The sequence below is a fragment of the Lampetra fluviatilis genome, chromosome 19 (genome assembly GCF_964198595.1).
Source record: "Lampetra fluviatilis chromosome 19, kcLamFluv1.1, whole genome shotgun sequence".
NCBI lineage: Eukaryota > Metazoa > Chordata > Hyperoartia > Petromyzontiformes > Petromyzontidae > Lampetra > Lampetra fluviatilis.
The window spans coordinates 8,913,510-8,933,295 of NC_136293.1; the positions used below are offsets into that span (position 1 = coordinate 8,913,510).

A 19,786-nucleotide genomic window follows, 5' to 3' on the forward strand; every position below is an offset into this window, starting at 1 on the left:
CCTCCTCTTTCTCGTCTCATTTCCCTCTGCCCTGGCTGTCTGAGGGACAGCGCTGAGCCCCCCCCCCCACATCCCCGCTGGTAAGCCTCTCCTCCATGCTTGTCGCTCCGATCTGACGTTACATTGCAATTAGGGAGCCTCCGAAAGGGACAGGACAATTGCCCCGAGCCACGAATCGGCTTGTTCAGGCAGGCAGGCAGGCTGAATGGCAGGCAGGCAGGCAGGCTCGGGGGTCCCGCCGTGTATAACGGAGCCTTGTTCACAGTCTTCCGACTTTGTGTCGGCCGTAATTGCCTCTTTATTCTCCTCGTCCTGCAATTTTGCACGAATTTGAAGCATTTTGAAAACAACAAAAAAAGAGCCGTCGTCGATTGTTTTGTATGGCACTATCAGTCCTGGGTGATATTACAGCAGATTATTTCATCCGAGCATGAGCTATTGTAGACTTCTCGGCATTGTCATCTCAACAGGCGATTTTCTCTTTTTAATGCTGTATTTTTACATTGGTTTTGTACAAATTACTTTTACTCACATCAGTTCTTCTTATAAACAAGCCTCCGGGCATGTCCAGACAATGCAATATGTAATAATGTCTTGAAAAAAAATACCCCCAGAGTATCGTAATGGTGCCGGTGCTTTCATAATTTAAACGCATGTCATGTCTTTAGGCGACAGCAGATGGGAATGGATTCTGCTTGATGACTTTATTGCTTTCGCGCTCACTTCTGAAAATGCTCCCGTGACCTCGGTCTCTTATTGTCTTCCCGTTTGTGACGAATCCTCCGTCCCGTTCACGCCGTCCTCAACAAAAGGCGAACAACAAAAACGAAATACCCCTCCTCTTCCTCCCCCGCCCGCACACCCCCCCCTCCCCCACATCGCCCCCCCCCCTCCCCCACATCGCCCCCCCCCCCCACCAGCACCCGTCTTCACCCCACCCTCTGTTTTTCAAGGATGAGTGGCAAGACACAATGGGATCTGCTAAAGGGAACAAAAATAAATTTGGATTTTAAATAAAAATATATATAAATAACTGAGCACAAATGTAATTTTTTCCTCATTTATTTTGCTGCCACTCCACAACATAAAATATTTACTGCTGCGGTGCTGAATTGGGTAGGGAGAGCGGAACAAAAATGAAAACCAATGTACAATGCAAAATTAATGCATTCATTATTAAAATCCATTTTCTAAATATTGTAAAAGCAAAGTGTGGATTTTTTTTCCCCGAACCCAGAGGTTGCGGCTGACTCCAGTATCTGCTGTGGATCTAATGTCATTTAGGGAGCTGTGCCACACATTACTTCCTTTTTATTACTTTTATATTGAACCCGAATCTCTCCGAATGTCAGCTTTTCGCCTTTTGTATTTCCTTGAATTTGCTGGCTTTATGGTGATGTTGAAAATAAAGCTTAAGTAAAAAAAACATTTTGAGCCGGTAAAATAATAAAAACACATTTATCAGCATAATTTAAAGCGTTTTCCTACTCAAATAAGCATTGAGGCATTGCTCATCTCCTGTTTACAGCCAGAAGTGGACATTCCACATTCCTATGGCAATATGACCCTATCCATTGGACAACCACTGATGACTTCCCCACAAAGTGGTACTCATTTGTATCTTCTGCCGAATGGAGGACTCACTACGCTGTGTCGTTTATAGGGCTTGTTTGACCATACTTCACCGCGAAGCTGCCTTAGAGAAAGATTAAGGCACCATTGGAACCTCATTTGCCAGAAGAAAAAATATGATAATTGTTTTTTTTACCCTTTTATCTGGCAACAAAACTGACACCTTTTTTTACAAGGAGTCATGTTTGCATAGACCACAATACCTGCATTCGTAATGCAAACAAAAAACATAACTCTGATAATGTATGCCTTTTGGCGTTATCTGGTCCAACACCATGTGAGACTAGGCTCTAAGGAAAGCTATCTCGGGTGTGGACCAATCAATTTCAAGGACAGTGCATATATTATCAGAGTTATGTTTTTTGTTTGCATTACGACTGTAGGTATTGTGGTCTATGCAAACATGACTCCTTGTAAAAAAGGTGTCAGTTTTGTTGCCAGATAAAAGGGTAAAAAAACAATTATCAAGATTAAGGCAGCTTCGTGGTGAAGTATGGTCAAACATAGGAGTGGAGACAAACGCTGGCGTCTCTGTGTGTGCTATGAAGAAGGCCCAATGCCCAAATTGTCACCTATGATATACGTTTTCTTTCTTAGTCAGTGTCAGCGATGAGTGTGTTGAGTTGAGTTGTTTTGTTATTTGTGCATGTGCACCATCGCCAAATGCAGCGTCACCAAGTATCACGTGCTTTCAACGTGTAATTAAAAATACGTTTCTTTGCAAATGTCTACATTTCTGATCTACTGTGTCATTGTAGGTTTCAAGTTTATTTTGTTTAACCAGGTGAGAACTCAGGAGACCGGGATGGGTCATCTGCAGGTGTGACCTGGGGCATTTGTCTGCTGATAGGGGGCGATGATTGCTACGTATAGTTCGAATTTATAAAGTAACGTGCAGTGATTAAGTACGTCTTGTTGAGGCACACTGGTACTTTCGTAACCAAGTTCAGTTTTCCCAAGGCACTCCAGCTTGCTCTTTCTTCATCTGCATAATATGATCTAATCATTTGGAGATGTGAATAGGATGGAGCACGCTTCACAGGGTATGCCCACTTTGCACCGTGCGTTTTTTTGTTATAATCGATCTGCCAAAGATAAGCCAAAACGTGTGAATTGTGCCCCTCAACTATAAATTGTAGTTGGAGGCCACACTATGAGTTGGGGGACTGCAATTTGAAGCCAGTAAATCTCGCCGCCCTTTCTCTCCACTCTGAAGATGGGACACTGCCCAAACATTAGTTTACAGTCGTTTGTCAATCCACTACTGGATGAAAGCCTCCCCACTATGGCGTGTCAGTAGTGGGGGTTGTTTGACCATACTTGACCATGCTGGTCAGTGCGAGTTGGTGAAATGGGGGCACCCAGGAACGGTACAGATATCACTGGCCATTGATGCTCACCGTGGTCAGGAATCAAACTCAGGTCACTCACTGTTCCATTCCTGACCAAAATATTACACGTTACTTTCGCGTATATTTCGTCTCTTATTAACTGATGTTAGTCATCAAGGTGATGTGTTTTTTTTTGTGCCACTACAAATGCAGTTACGTCTTACCTTTTGTATGATTTAACCAAGTCAGCCCTGCAAAACGTATAACGAAACCCATTTCTGCTCACATCTGGTTAAATAAAGCACGTAACATTGCACTGGTAAAAACCCAACAGATGCAAATGGTTGCAAACTAGTTAAAGCCTACGTGTTAAACTAGTTATGGCGACTTGATTGATACGTCATGGACCTCCTTTGCAGGTTGTACTCCAGTTACATCCGTTCAAATGGAAAATGCCATCTTCTAAATAAAATGCAAATGTTTATGGAGTCATTTATGAGAAATTATGAATCTGGCGAGAGAGTTATGATGATTTTTTTAATGTAATCAAATGGGTCGGCCGGTTTAATACGAGGGATGATCAATCATTGTTATCTTTCTCACGTATCCGGTGTGCACTTTTGCACATCTTCTCTGTGTTCTCTATAATTTCAACATATTGCCCATAATTGCATTCATTAGTTTACCTTCTGTTGTCACTTTTTTTTTCCATCTCTCTCCGCTAATTTTTTTTTAATTACTGCTTACTTTCCCTGCCTCCTGTCTCTCCTCTACCTCCTCCTCCCATCCCCGCCCGTCTCCTCCTTCCGCAAGGCAAAAGTCGCCCTCACCCCGCGATGGGCGAACGAGCAACGTGAGCAAACGGCGAAAAATTACTGCGGCGACGGCGCCATGAATTTTAATTAAAGGCGGGTAACAAAGATCATTATTTATTGGGCGCACGTTAAATTTAAAGTGGCACTTCGAATGTCGTGCTCCGTTTCGCGTGGCGCGCGCCTGTTTTTCTAAGTATTTTTTGTTACGCGCGATCTTCAACGCAGTTGAAAAAACTGTACATCGTCGTATCCTCGGGGGTGGGGGGGGGGCTTTTCCGGGGTGTTGCCCCTCGGGACTCTTTGTTTTGTCGTCGTTCGATTCATTTGCACCTTTATTTCCAGCGCTCGGTTTCGCGGAGTGAATCTCGGTCTGAGTCTGCGCCGTTCGTAGTCTCTGCTCGCTTTTTTTTGTCAGCGCCCCCCCCCCCCCCATTGCGATTTCGGCTTAATTGCCTTTTCGGGCTCGCGGTTTAGTTTCACTCCCAAAGGCTGGAAACTTGTGGCAGAAAAAGTTGAACATCATCATCAGTCCTCCTCACACTCCGTGGGCACGAGCGCAGCAGCCGAGTACGAAATTAGAAAAAGCCTCAGAAAGTCATTAGCACTTTGTCTCTAAAACAGCGTAATTGACTGTGATTCTGCCGCTCATAAAGTAATAGGTCCGTTCACTTCACAAGTGCAATTGACTGGCCCAGCAGCCGAGCTAAAGAATACGGAATGAGGCAAAGCCGGATGAAATGTACGTGTCAGACCTTTCTCGATCTCCCGCTTGTTCCATCATCAAAGGCTGATGCCCAGTCTTTTGTTTCTCCTGAATCACAGGTGTGTGCCAGCCAGAGTCTGTTGGACTTACCGCACAAATTCTGGTGACCAGAGTTGGATACCCGACCATGGATAACATCAGTGGCGAGTGGTGCTGTGCCCCCCCCCCGCCCTCTGGAACTCCCCTTTCTCTCTTTGCTTTCAAGTCTCTCCTCAATATGAATGCTTTTCAACCCCGTGCCGTTGGATTCCTTTTCCTCCTTCCCTTTCTCGCTCCCTCCCATTCCCTCCTGCAACGTTATAAATGTACGTTGTTGTTATCTGAACCGGTCCTGGGCACCCACTTTCATCAACTCGCACACTGACCAGCTCTGGCAAAGTATGGTCAAACAAACCCCCCCAATGGCCGAAATAGCATCAGGAGGCTTAAATAAAAGGTGCATTAATTTCCCAAAAAATTCAATTGTTAATGAATTTACTCCTGCCCTGCAGCTGCAAGCGCCTTTCCTCCCCACGTATTGCTTTCCTTGAGTAAAATGCACACGCGTGCGTAATTTTGCGCCCCAATCCGATCGTCGCATGGAGAATCAATGTGGAGATTGGAAAACCCGCGAGGGACATGGGCGAGAAGTCACCTCATCCTCTCCCTCCCTCTCTCCCTCTCTCCCTCCCGCCCCTCCTCCCACCACCACTATCCCCCGTGATGGAGTGACGCATGCCAATATGTGTCCTGATAAATTCCTATCAGCCCAAGTATTGACTGCCTTGTTGTTTTGGTTTAAATTCTCGCAGTCATTTAAATTCGGCTGCGTCTTCAGCGTTGCTCAAGAGACGCCGACGCGACAGCTGCAATTACCGCTGAGGCCAGCGCACCCCTTTTAACCGAACCTCCGCTTACACGAACGAATCCGTTTCATCGTCGTCATCTTTATTTTATTTTCGCACACCCACGCTTCTCCCCGCAGAGTATTGCCCTGTCGTTGACACTCGACCCGTGTTCAGTTATTCCATCGGATTATCTTTGTCTTATTAAATAGGAACCGGCTGGCTCAAGCGATTTACAAAAAATAAAATGAAGAAGGAAACCCCCCTCCCCCCCACCCCCGCAGCAATCTGCCGTGCATAGTATCTGTTATCGCTCCACGCATCTGCACCCAGACCCAGGACCCCTCTGCACGTGGATCGCGTGGGTTTCAGCGCAAGACCTCCATGTGCGTTCAAGCAGAGTCTGCGTGGGATATCAAATCCTCTCTTCTTGTTTCTGAGATATTCCCCACTCAATGCTGGGATCCGCCTTCCTGCTCCTCTTTCTCCACTCACTCCTATACTGGGCCATCATCTCCACGTGCACTTCACAGTCATTCATATCCTGGCTCACCGCTGACAACCAACTCATTCTAGTCCCTGCATTTCAGTCTCCGCGCCGGTGCTTCCGTGTTCATCACCCTTGCTTTCTTCCAGTGTCCTCTTTCCTCTCCTTATATAACACGTCCTAGTTATCCGAGTCGAATTTCTTTCAGCTTGGCCTGAGATGGCTACCGGCATCCGTTGACTCTCGCCGACCTGTCCCAGCCATCTGAGTCGTGACTTCCTTTTAGCCTCTCTGACATGGGGGCACCACCACTTTCGCATTCATCCTCGTCTATACTCTTAGGTTTTTTCGGTAAAGTCACGTAGGTAAAACATTAAAATTAATAAAAGTAAAATAATGTTTTTTATTTTATTTTACTTTTATTAATTTTAATGTTTTACCTACGTGACTTTACCGAAAAAACCTAAGAGTATGAATCCTTGCAGTCACGAAAGCTTCAAATCTAGAATCATCCTCGTCTCTTCAGTTGCGAGCAGACGCCAAAGTAGAACAAGGGCGGTACCCATCGCCCCCCTCTCCCTCCCCCGCTCTGTGCGCTCGCATCTTGGTGCCGTCACCCTGCCGACATGGTCGTCTCTTTTTTTTCCACCTGACGAGTGGCCCAAGGAAGCGACCCTCCGTGCAAGGAGCGCAGGGGGTTACAGGCGGCGGCGGTAGGGGGCTATGCTGTCGGCAGCAGAGGAGAGTGCGGCAAAATCCATTGTTGTCCCGTACTGAGCCTCCCATGAATATGCTCCCTGCATGCAATCAACCGGCACTCAAAGAGCCCGCATGGTCTGTACCCTACGCGGGAAGGCTCTCATTGTGTGACGGATTGACAAAAGGGCTGCTGTTTTGTATTATAAAATACCGGAGCTTCATAGGGATATTTACAAGGGGAGCATCAATACCAAAGCCTCTTTGAAGACTCCTCATTTTGGAGGCTCTACAGAGCAGACGAATGATGGCATCGGGCTAGTTTCATGCGGTACTAAAACAAGCCCCGCCGGATTCTAACAACTACCCACCCACGGGCCCACCGCTCCCTCTCCCAACACGTGTGACTAAACTTTAAATCAGCAGGCACCTCTTTAAACACGTGTTTGCACAAATTCATTCGCAATTACAGATAACTCGTGTAGCGCCCCAGGCGAGTTCCAGACACCCTCCAAATCCTCAGACGACCCGGCGGTGGTCGTCCTGCGCAGAGGCGCAGCAACCCACTTAGCCTGCACCCGGCATGGCCTCGAGGGGAAGAGCGAGAGATTATGGTTGGGGGGCTGGAAAAGGGGGGTGGTGAAAGTGACTTTGATGCTAATGATGGCGATAATGATGATTATGAGAGCCTTATTAACTGCGACAAGCATTTTAATGTGATGTGAAGGGAGCTAATACGTAACGGCTGCCCGTGTCTGCGGCGTGCCCGCTGTGCTGTTGGCTGTGCGGGGTTTAAAAAAAAAACAGTCGGGAAGGATTATGGGGAGCGGATGGCGGCGGCGGCGCGCGCCGGCTACTTTGCAAGGCTCGGCTTCGCGTGGCCCCGTCACTCGCCCTTTTAACCACCACCACCACCGCCACCACCACCAACCTCTCCCCACCCCCGGGCGCCCATCAGACGCCCCCTGAAGCGTGTCGGGATTATTATGGTTCAGTGGAAATAAAAAAATGCTCGGGGCTCGAGGGAGACGGGAGGCGAGCGGTGGTAGGGAAGGGGCGAGCGTGTGTGCGTGCGTGTGTTTGAGGTCGACTCAGCATCAAATGAGTGCCTGGTGCGGTGCGTAAACATCGCCACTGGGGAGACAAAGGCGGTCGGGCGTGGTGTTGGCCACCCACCCCCTCGTGTATTGTTCCGGCCTTCATAGGTGCTCGTTAACAGCACTTGCCCCAACAGTCTGTTAAGGCTGTACGGGGGATCTTTGTCTTTTGTTTGAGCGCGTGCGACGGTTGAGCTGGTGTTTGAGGAGCGTTCGTGTGCGGGGTGAGTGAAAAATGTCGTGAGCAGAGGCACAGTGGTAGAGGCTGTGCTACGATCTCCCCCCCCCCATCCGACCGCCCCTCGCCCCACCGCCTTCACCATCTTTCCCTGACCAGTGTGGTGAAGTATGGTCAAACAACCCCCAAGACTCACACGGCCGTGAGGAGAACTTCTCCAGCAGTGGAATGACAAGGGGTTGTCAGTTATCACAGCGCACGTCTCCTATAGTGATCATTAAATAGGACAAACACATCCATTTGGCCTTATTATCTTCAAGGTCGAATTAATCAATTTAAAAGGGACATGTTAAAATGTGTACATTCTCACCCATGTGTCACAACCCTGAACCAGTGGGGTAGGGTCGACAGGGGCGTTAGGGTGTTTTGTTTTAATTTGTATCCTAGTCCAATGTCACACACACACACACCTCGAATGGACATTTTATAATTAAAAGCTGAGTATGATCGGACGGTGACAGTAGTTGAGATGGTGACCATTAAGGTGGGCCCTGTACCTCCTGGGTCGACTGCCGTCAAGATGGGGAATTGCATTGTGAAAAATGTGTATCACGACTTACGACGCGACACCAACATCCTTCACGCTCGTTGTATATATGTATATTTACCACCTGGAAGCTGGTATCGACATCAAATGGTTGGCCATGCCATCCCGGTCTGTTATTCACGGGGAAAAAAATTCACGTCTTTCTTCCAGAGCACTCTGCCTACGGCTCTGAGCGAGCATGAATACGCGCGCGAGTGATGGTGCGCGAGTGATGGTGGGCGAGTGATGGTGCGCGAGTGATGGTGCGCGAGTGATGGTGCGCGAGTGATGGTGCGCGAGTGATGGTGCGCGAGTGATGGTGCGCGAGTGATGGTGGGCGAGGGAGCACTCGAGGTTTGGTCGCCTCCTCTGTGGTACAAAAGACCGAAACATATCACGGGGACATGAATATTTCGCAATAGCGCAAGAGGAGAGAGAGAGAGAGATATAAACCGCATGTAAATGTGTTGCCTTCGAGTGTTGCATTATTTGGCAACTGACATAAGCCGGGAGCTGTAATCTCCCCGGGAAGACTTACGGGAAGAGCTAACTCTAAAAGAGAACGTTCTGGTGAAACTAGGACGCAGGTGGCAACCCTAGGTGGAGGTGGCACCACCGCCAAAACAAAGCCGCGTGAGTCACTTACCGTGCCCCCACGGACTGGAACTTCATCCGCCGCTGGCGGTGGCCCGCTTTAACCAACAACAAAAAAAAAAGAGATGAAATATAACGGCGAGCGCTGAAGGACATTGGAAATGGCCCGTGTGCCATTTTAAACGGTTAACCCTGCCACGGGATTCGGCGGACGGTGCAAATGAAAATCTGACATCTGCCAGCCACCGCCTTCGCGCGCGCGCATACAAACGAGACGACGTGGGGGGGGGGGGGCCGGGCGGGCACATTTTTTTACGGCCTTTTTTTTTTGGTATGTCGGGATTTTGAATGTCACCATTATGGGATGTGCAGGCCAGTGAAGGGATTGTTAAGGGCTTCGCATTGCCCAGGTGTAAGATTAAGTGGTTCCCCTTGGTAAATGAAGTTGAAAAAGTGTCTCCATGCTCAAGTGCGTGTAGGGCAGTAGCCATGTGTGACAATTCACTCCGCCAATTTCCCACTAGTCCCGCAATCTATAAAGAGTTGTTTTGGTTTTAACTCAAGAAATCAGTGCTTAACCGGTGCTATTTTCTCTCTTTTTAAAACCATGTTCTTTGTAATGCTTTCTGTTTTACCCACCTCATTTGGACAATTTTGTTCACCCCATTAGGCTAACTGGACATACCATGTAATTTTCATAAATAATATATTAATAAAATCTGGCCTACCCATTCCCTTCACCAACGTACACTGACCAGCGAGGTAAAGTATGATCATGGCCAGCACAGCATGTTGGGGTATATATTTTAGTTACGCCGTGTTTGGAAGTCTAGTTATGGCATCAGTTATGAAAAATGCTCTAATATATGTTTAAAAAAAATCTGAAGTCACACACACAGACTTTTGAATTATCGTGTTCATGGGCAGGAAGCGAAATTGACCATTCTCTGTGTACACTTCCCATCGTCAGCAGCGGGACTCGAACCATCGACGCCATCACAGAAGACGGGCCTAAGAACGTGCGGGCTGACCGTCGGATGCGGCCACGGCAATAAAGGGAGATTGGATTTCCGATGGACTCTCACCTGGTTTAAATAAAGGACACGGAATTGACGAAATTGATCGAATTGAGTTATATACACGTGTAGTGGAACACGAGTCATCCGCTGAAATGATGACCCCCAGGGATGAGCTGTAAATAGAACAGAGAGGTAAAATGGCATTGGCCAGCACTGGAGGTAGGTTTAGGAGCAGGCTTATGGTTCGTTTGCTTAGTCGTGGCTCAGCCTGGAGCCCACTCAGTTTGATTTGGAACACACATTGAGCGGCTCAGCCACGGCTCTGTTACAGGTTCAGCTCGTGCGGAAATCCTGAGCACCGCTGTGGCAATGCTTACAGCTGGCTTAAGTTAGGTGTGGCTCTAAGCCAGCTACAAGAGCCATGCCAGAGCTGAGCTGTAACCGAGTGACTAAGAACACAGGCCTTCAGGTCAGAGGGAGTTGCTGGTATTAGTTGCCGGTTGGCTGGTTGCTCAGGGTTAAGAGTAGGGCTCGAGTCTGTGAAATGGCCAGCGCTCGTGGGTTTATTTCTAGTGAAGCTTTAAGCGCACGTGGGATAGATCAAGACACAGAGCCTAATTACGTAGGTGCAAGACAAGAGGCGTTTGTGTTTTTCTTGGGTCACATCTTCCTTTGAACTCTCATTCGCGCGTTTCCCCACGCGCGTGTGCGTTTTTTGATGCGCGCCTCCCTGAACGCACGCGCGCGCAATATATATTTTTTTCCGCACACCACGAATCTCAATTTGGGACCGAATCAATAGCAATAACAAACGCCTAATTTGATGACCCGCAATCAATTGAGCGTGTCAAGCAGACGTGACGGCAGCAGTGGCAGCGGCGGCGGCGGCCTCCGTTAACGGGACGAAGCTGCAGGACACTTCTTTTTTTTGTTGGGGGGGGGGGGTGGTGCGCGTCTCGCTCGGGAGGGCGATGCCAAGAGCGTTCGTTCGCGACGCCGTCCCTTCCCATTAAAGACGCACCGGGCGTCTGTATCTGTGGATGCAATCGTGACTCGGGGTCCCCCGTGTACCGTTTTTGGATATAAATCCGATGCCCTCTGTTGCGTTACACACACGGTATGTACACACGGGGGCCGTCAGTGAGTGCACAGTCTGCTCCCGGTTATGGAATCGGTGTGTAATGATTTAATTGCTTTTCTCCTCGGCCCTTTCGGTGATTCTATGATTTTTTGCGATTCACGAGGTCGACATTTACCACTCGATTTTTTGTTTTCTACATTGTCGTTAATGTAGCAGCCTCTAGTGGTTGTCGCGATCACACAAACCCATTAAATAAAAGATATATGAATAGAAAAACGGTTCTCATAGACGCGATACGATACACGCTTTGTAGGGTTAAGAATCGATATCCATTGGAAAATTAAGCGTTTTGTTGACCTCTGCTTCATAAAGTTTGTTGCGTGTTCACTAGCATTGTTTCCAATACGGTACACAACACTTTATATTGAATGACACACCACGTTATCGTGAATGAATGATGCATTATCAATACACCCCTTGAAATCAAGTAATAATTATAATAATTTACATTCATTTGTAAGGCGCCTTCCACGAATGTCTCAGGTCTTTATTCTTACGAGAGATGCATAACGAAGAAAACATTTCAAAAAGGTCAAAACAATCACAAACAGTACAAACGAGATGAGCAAATGTGACAAAAAAATAATACATTCTTGAATCGCAAACTTCACCTTATGACAAATAAATGGTGGGTGAGGGGGAATGCGGGGGGGATGGGGATGGGGGGGTTACAAGGTTCGTACCCAGGGCTGGATTTACATGACGTGGGCGGTGGAGGAGTCAACGTTAGCTGTGTCCAAGGCGTCACGGTGGAGAGATGTTATCTCCCTCGCCTGGTATGCAGGAGCTCACGGTGCAGAGTTTGTCTGCTTGACCAAATGCAATGGCAGCACGACAGTTGATTATTGCATCAATCTGTTGCGGAATTCGGAATCACCCCATCACCTCGCAGGCACTCCGCTTTCCTTCAAGCTCTCATCAGTGGAATTGACCAAACATCCCAAACAGGAGGTCGTGGGTTCGATCCCGACGCTGACGCCTGCTGTATATTTGAAGTTTGCTTGTTCTGCCCGTGGTCGCGTGGGTTTTTCTCCGGGTCCTTCGGTTTTTCCCCCTCCGCATGTATAATCAGCGTGTATTTAGAGTATCTGGCTGCTATACATTTCCACGTGATAAGGCACTTCGTTGAGTTGTCATTTGTGGCCAGGTCGCTTCTGAAAAAAAGAGCTATATAGCTCAGTGGGCCTTACCAGGTCGAATAGATATAGTTTAATTTAGTTTGGAATGCCAGAGGGAGCCACAAAAATATACTAAGACCTGCATTATCATTTTAATACCAACAATATAAACAATACTACCTTGATCAAGTGTCGTTTAATCGGGCTGTTTTTCATTTCATCTTCCTATTTTTTCCCCAGCTGACGAAGATTAAGCCCTCCCGTATCGCACCGGCAACTCACTCCTCCCCATCGAACTTCCAAAGTCAAGTGACGCGGCCGAGCGATGGCAATGGGAAACTGAATTCCCGTTAAGTACGGAGACACGCGTGTCGTGAAAGAGGACGGAGGTGGGGGAGATGTCTCCTGCACCAGCGCCCTGGGGCACAAACAGATTCTGCTGTTAAGCTAAACTATTTTTATGTTACCTGGTAAGGCCCACTGAGTTATAAAGCGCTGATCTCTGTGTAAGTGCCACAACGGGCCAGATTTGTCAAGATTTGGGTGTGTGATTTGAAATGAGCGAATAGATTTTCATCTCGTTTTAACCGTCTTGCTTCATTCTTTTTGTATCATCATTTGCTTTGTCTATTTATTTATAACCCCATTCGCTCCGCTCGCCCAAACGTAAAAATTTAGCAAATGTCGCCTGCAGATAATTCGCAAATTCGATTGTTTATTGGGAGTGTAAACATTGGACGTAATCTATGACTCGGTGCCTTTCTACTTGCCTGCTACTGAACACGTTTACGTGCGAAGGTTGATGCTGTCAGTGAGAACGCTTCACCTTTCATTTTGCACGCGAGAGGGCTCAACGTGGCTACTGATCGCAGATTGACGTGCGGGTCAGAGAGTGAGACGAGAAAATGAAAATTCCCGTCCGTGAGAGGGGAGCGGTGACGCAGTGGGCTAGCGCGCCGTTCACGACAAACCCGCCTACCTGAGTTAAACTCCCAGCCGTGGCTAGCGTCAGTGGCAAATGATATCTGAACCATTCCTGGGCCACCTCTAGGTTGACTCAACCATAAAAGTGTACGTGGTGTGTTACGTAATCATCAGCGCTGGTAGGGCGAAGATAGGCAGGTTATTGATAATGTTGGTGGAGCGGTGGTGTAGTGGTTTATGCACTGCGCTATGAACCCAGCAACCTCAGTTTGATTTCTGGCCACAGATAATGAAAGTGTGGAGTGATATCTGCACCGGCCCTGACTCTTCCCCCCTCCACCAACCGACAATGATCAATGTGGTGAAGTATGGTCATGACTGGCATGACATGGGGAGGCCTTAATCCAGCAGTGTTTTGACAGAGGTTTTCTAAGTAGTTAAAGTGTCCAAGAAATGGTGTTCAGCATAAACTAGACAGCAGCAGCCAACGCAAGGTTGCTGTTATTAAATACACGGTGAAGTGGCTTCACCCGCAAAGTCAAGATAAAAGTCTTCGAGAACCCTGACAATAAGAAGCAGTGACAACAACAGACTCCGCTTGATCTCGCAGCTCTGGCCACGGGTGTCTTATTTTGCGCTAAACTGCAAGCAGCTAAGGATGCGCCCATTCGCCAATAAGAATCGGTTCTTACTCTCGGAGAGCATGCGTGATATTGTGAGCATAAAACAAACTATTATTCTCAATGTATGCAAATTATAGCCACTGCAAACGATACGATCACATTACATGTCAACTTACGGGATAAGCTAATTTAACCGTAAACAATACAAACGTGATGGTAAACGTGAGACTAGAAAGAACATATATGCAGTACTTGCATCGCACCGTGACTCTGAATTGTAACGATGTGTTGAAATCTCTCGGGTGAGGGTAGTAGTGAGGCGATATTTGCCTTCCAAAAACGAGTCGGATTTTTGTTTTTCTTTCACGAGGAACTTCTGCTGGGACGCGTGCGGATGTCACACCAACGGAGGCGTCACGTGTCTCGATTTAATTTTAGCCCGTGAAAAAAACGAACCGTCCTGCGGGCGGCGTTATATCATTCCTCTCCCACCACCCCCCCCCCCCCGTGTGTGTCCTGGTCGTCACTGTTGTTGTTGCTGTTGTTGCTGTTGTCGTCGCCGTTGTGTTTACACGGGCCCGTGGATCCCGCAGCGGTGCAACGTCGCCGGCTCCGACTCACGTATTGAGTTGCATCGCATTGACTGCGGGCAAAACATATCAGTCAAAATAATTGGATTTGCGCCCAGATACACTCGGACATCGATTCAGGTGTCTATCAATACGACGCCGCAGGAAATTAAGGCGATGTATCAAATGTGGCGAAATTGCAGCGGAGCCGGCTGTTGGTGTGTGGGGCTGGTGGTGGTGGTGGTGGCGGTGATGATGGTGGTGGTGGCACTTGCTACATTTGCTCTTGTGGGTGGACACATAGGTGATGAGCTGGCGGGGTGGGGGCCGCACGCTTGTGATGTGGCGCTTTGGGAGGCAAGAGTTGGTGGATCGTGTAAATTGGTGACTTAAATCCACTTTGGCCGTGAGGTGGCAAGGAGATGGCGGTACAGCAAGTTGGTTTGTGAAACCCATAAGTTCGCTCTTTTGAGTGTTCATCCCCAATGCAGGACCCTCCTTAAATAGTCTTGAGATTCCGCGAGGCTCTACAGCATAAACGAATGATTATATCTCAACAGAAGTGACGTGCATTTCCTGCCCAAAGTGATACATGAGCTCAGAATAGTAACTCCGTGTGTACAGAATTTGTAATACGAGAGCAGGAATTGTACAATCATCTTCGAAAAATGCGCTTCATTTAGCCGGGAAAGCCGAATTTGAGTCTCAAGGCTCTACTTCAGGCGGGCCCTGCATTGTTACCTTTGACGGACTCCAGAGTACCCAGAGAAAGCCCACCACGCGTACAAGCAGAGAGTGGGCTCACAAACCCACTTGCTGTACCGCCTGTTTCATGGCCAACTCAGTGCCCAGTGGGTTTGGGAATCTAGCAACTCCCGGTGCGATCTACTAACCCTTGCCTACAAAGCGCGGAATCATCGGCGTGCACCACCACGTCGAAGCCATGTATGCGTTATGCAGCTAATACGATTAGCGCGGTTGGCTACGTACGGTGCGAAATAAGTTCAACATGCATACATAATACTCCTTTTCCACTGGCACATCTGAGCCGAGCCATCATAGAGCCCTCAAAGCACGGGTGGTTTTCCACTGACCATGGGGTGGTGACGTGGCCTAGTGGTAGTGTGTTCGCCAATCGTTGCAGAGGTTCACGGTTTGAATCCAGCAGACCGCTCGGGTTAATACTGTGGGTGTACTAACCATAATAATGGATTTTAAATACTCCAGTGACGTTATTTGAAAAGTGTAAGCCATTGTGTGCTGGTGTCAAATTTCCAAATTCGTAATATCTCACCTGCTGCTGATGTTTACATGTTATACCTCTCCGATCTGGTGTCTCCTCCACTCCATCAGTCCATCTTTGTATTGGTCGTCCTCTACCATTGCTGGATTCCTGTTTGGTATCAATCTTTCAACATGGCCGCACCATGGCGGCCCACGTTCCTCAATTCTCTACAGTCGTCGTCCCATTTTAAAGTTCCTTCTTACGTCTTCATTTCTTATTCCAAAGATATGCTCCACCACTCCTGAAACGATCATCTGGCTCAACCACCTCAACGTAAAATTATAGTTCTACATCAACGTCAGCCATACGAAGAAGACGAAAAATAATTCCTTATTCTGTCTTAACCGTTTACCTATTTCATTGTTGTTAAGCTTGTTTCGCCAGGAAGGCCTCGCCGAGTCTCACGACTCAGGAGCGTCGTGCCAAATTTTCACAGTAGTGGTGGCGATGTTGCTATCTGTAATCCTCATTTTGCACGTAACTTGCAGGTGATTTTTCAGCATTGGGATGTTTGCTCAATACCAGTCACAGTGCACGTTTTTAGCTTTCGAGCTCACCTAAACCAAGTTACTCTGAATATGATTTTTCATTTCGGTCAAGATAAAACTTTTTTAATCCCCTTTCCCCCCCCCCCCCATGCCTCCCACCCCCCCCCACCCCCTCGTATTTTAGCCGAATCAATGTTTGGAAGGCTCAGTGCTCGCGGATCGATGTCTGGAGTTCTGCGCGGCCGTGATGGATGGGACGTGGGGGGGGGGGGTCGCGATTTACGCATTAACAAAACCGGAGCGGAAAGGATACAAAGTAATGAATTAATTAAACTCGAAAAGGCAAACCTTAAAAAAAAGCAAGCAAGCAAAGCCTCGCCGCGGTCACGGAGGACGCAGCGGGTCACCGAGCGCGGAACATTGATTGGGCAGGTGGTAATGAGCTGTGTCGTGTCGCCTCCGAGCTGATGCCCGGGAGACGGGTTTCCGCCCGCTCGTCTTTCCTTCGCGTTAGGCGACGCGTCATTCGTTCGCCGGCTCGCCAGGGCGCGGCGTCGTTCACGATTAACGCGCCGCGTCGCGGTCGTGCGTGGACCACGCGCTGTTCACGCACGGGGACTTGGCGTATACTGTGGTCTCGTTCATTCATTCATTTACATTGTGGGGCATGGCATTCATTCGCTCTGGGGTGCGTCGTGCATTGTGCCCACGGTTGACCGGTTGCCTCTGTGGCTGACTAGGTATGCCCTTGGTTGAATGATTTTCTGTCTGGCTGACTAGTTGTGTATATGGTTGAATGGTTGCCTGTCTGGTCATCATATGGCATGTTTGGCTGACTAGCTGTTTGTCGAGTCTTAGTGAAATGGTTGCCTGTCTGGCTGACTAGTCGTGTCTGGCCATCAGGTTGCTTGTTCGGTCGACCGTTGCCAATCCGGTCGATTGGTTACCGATCTGGCTGCCCGGCCACCCGGGCGTGCGGTCTTTGCGCTGACTGCGTGCTCCATCGCCTTGTTTCCCCCACTTAACAGACGCGCTGGGGCCCGAGCTGTTCGGAGAGGTGTGCGGGTTGCTGGAATCCGGTGCGGGCGAGTCGTGCGTGCGGGAACGCTACCGGAGCACGCTCGCCGAAGATCACCTCTCTGCCTGCCTGATGCTCCACGGCGCCACGAGCGGAGCCACCTGCGTGCGGTGAACTCCGATCGGGCAGAAAGAGGAGACCCGGTGTGGCATGTGTTGCCCTTGGTTGTTTTTTTTTCTTTCATGACTGAACACAAAGAACAGGAGTCACAGAGGGGAATACATTCCGCGTGTGCACAATATACTCGGCTCAGCCGTAACCTCTGGAGTAAATCTCCCCCCAGATAGGGGCCGATTTAAAGTTACCTACCCCTACAACAGTAAGGATAAGATTCGGGACCAGTGGATTAACCAGGGAAGTGGGGGGGGGGAGAGGCATGTTGCCCTTCCTAGTGGTGTAGTAGCTATTGAGGGTGCAAGCGGTGCAATTGCACCTGGCTCTACATGCCAAAAGGGCCCAGGCGGTGAGCTAATATGAGGAGGGAAATTGGACAGAGGGCCGCAATATCATTCCTCGTACCAGGGTCCCATGTCAATGACGCCACGCCAGTGAACCTCCCCACTTATGAACAGCAGCCCTGGTCTGCACCCTGCCCCACCCCTCATCCATTCCTATTCAGAGGCAGATCCTCAGGGTGACTACGTAGGAGTTTCTGGTTTTAGAAATCCATCGTGCCACCACATCTCGCCGTCACTTCTTTGCAATAATACTGTAATGTAACAATAACAATGCTGATCGAGTCTAAAGGCTTTTTTTTGCATGAGCAACCTGCATCTGAATGTTTGACCAAATGCCTTTAAAAAAGGAGTGTTTTGTCTGTCGGAGGAAACTTGAAGTGCTTGGAGAAAATTCACCGCACGTACAAGAGGATACAACCTAAAGATGTGCACAGATGTATACGCAGAGCCTCTTGCTGTACCGAAGTCTACCAGCCAGATTACAGCCCATCGGGTTTAGGAGTTTTCTAGAACTTTTCCTACAAAATCGCTGGACTACAAGTTTTGCACTTTTCAGCCTTTCCTGCCTTCAGATATTGAAGCATCTGGTCTCCAAGTTGACATCTGGTCTCCAAGTTGACATCTGGTCTCCAAGTTGACATCTGGTCTCCAAGTTGACATCTGGTCTCCGAGGTCAGCTCTGATGTCTCATTCATCTTATGCAGTTCCGAGGGTGTGGCTTTGGGTGCCCTCCTATCCGAGGTGGCTTTCTGTTCCCCTCTTGACTGTGTCTTGCACACACAGATTGATGGGGCAAGGGCTTTTGATTTAAAGCTTTCGTGACTGCAGGGATTCATCTTCTTGGTTCTTTCGGTAAAGTCACGTGACTTTACCGAAAGAACCAAGAAGAGGGGGCAAGGGCTGTCAGTCGGCAGCTATTCATCGTCACAATTGAGCACTGTGGCCATCACCGCGCTTGGCCACCTTTGTCTCACCATTGCTAGTGCTTTTACTGACTCCGCCCCAGAACTCATTTAAAGCTGAGTCGACCTATGGGAAGCCCAGGGCAACTTCTGGTACCACATGCCACTGATATTGTCTGTGGCTAGGAATCGCACTCAAGTCACTAGGATCGCAGTGCGGATCATTGTGCCACTGCTGCCATCGATACCAGAGCTATGTGGTGATGCACAGCCGCGTGTGTGTGTGCATGCATAGAAGAGCGGTTTAACAGGAGATGCAGGAAGGTGCTACCAGACTTGGGGAATCTGTTTGAAAGAATCTTTCCATGGGTTAACGTGGCCACCGAGACTTAATGCTGACTGCCTCATTCAAATCACGTTTATGCAGATCGTTGTGAGTTGTAATTGTTATGTTTCACCGCCACAATCAGCCCTGTTTAATCCGCAGCTGGATGAAGGCCTCCCCAAGATGTCGGCCAACCCGGTTGGTCTCGTGATGCAAAACAATTCGTCTGTAACAACAGGACACGAGGCGATCTCATCGCTCCATCTCCACGGTGAGACGTCCTCTCGGGGGCATGCTCCCTCCTTTGGCTGTGACTCCGTCGTTAGTCTCAGCCGCCGGCCTAGCGACGCGTGCTGCCCTAGCACACTCGCATTTCTAAGTATGTATCGTTTACATAGGTTCAAGTGGCACTCATCGCTGTTGGCATTATGAGGCCGATTCTACATTACTATGGCATGGGCAAGTATTGTCCACAAGGCAGCCACAGTTGACTTGGCACAAAGTGATGCAGTCTAACTTGCTGGCACTCATTTGACCAATTCCATTGTTAGATGATGATGATGGCAGTTGTTTGGCCCTGATGAAGATTTTAATTTACAACCTCACGATTAGGAGCCTCTGACGTTCCACCAAACTGAGGCGTAGGCTGCCGGCTTCGCATGAACACGATGAACGTGTTGGGAAATCTGAGGTTGGGGAAACAGTGAAACTAACCGCGTTTTAAATTTACTAAGCGACTAATGTCAAAGCACTTGCAAAATAAACTACTGTATTTGTAATGGTAATTTAAAAAGCTGTTCGTCTGTGCCTTCTTATTCTGAATAATAATACAAGTGAGTAATTTGATTATGAC

At 48.4% G+C, this 19,786-nt stretch overlaps 1 protein-coding gene across 2 annotated transcripts in view; it reads left to right on the plus strand.

Annotated features, from left to right (window-relative positions):
- LOC144937490 (uncharacterized) overlaps positions 1-18,387 on the plus strand; it is a 75,405-nt gene extending 57,018 nt beyond the window's left edge. For both annotated transcript variants that reach the window (XM_078864735.1, XM_078864736.1), the window contains exon 9: positions 17,199-18,387. In XM_078864735.1, the coding sequence (XP_078720861.1) occupies positions 17,199-17,362 (164 nt within the window). In that variant the 3' untranslated portion in view covers positions 17,363-18,387. The remainder of the gene's footprint in view (positions 1-17,198) is intronic.
- Positions 18,388-19,786: the final 1,399 nt, after the last annotated feature.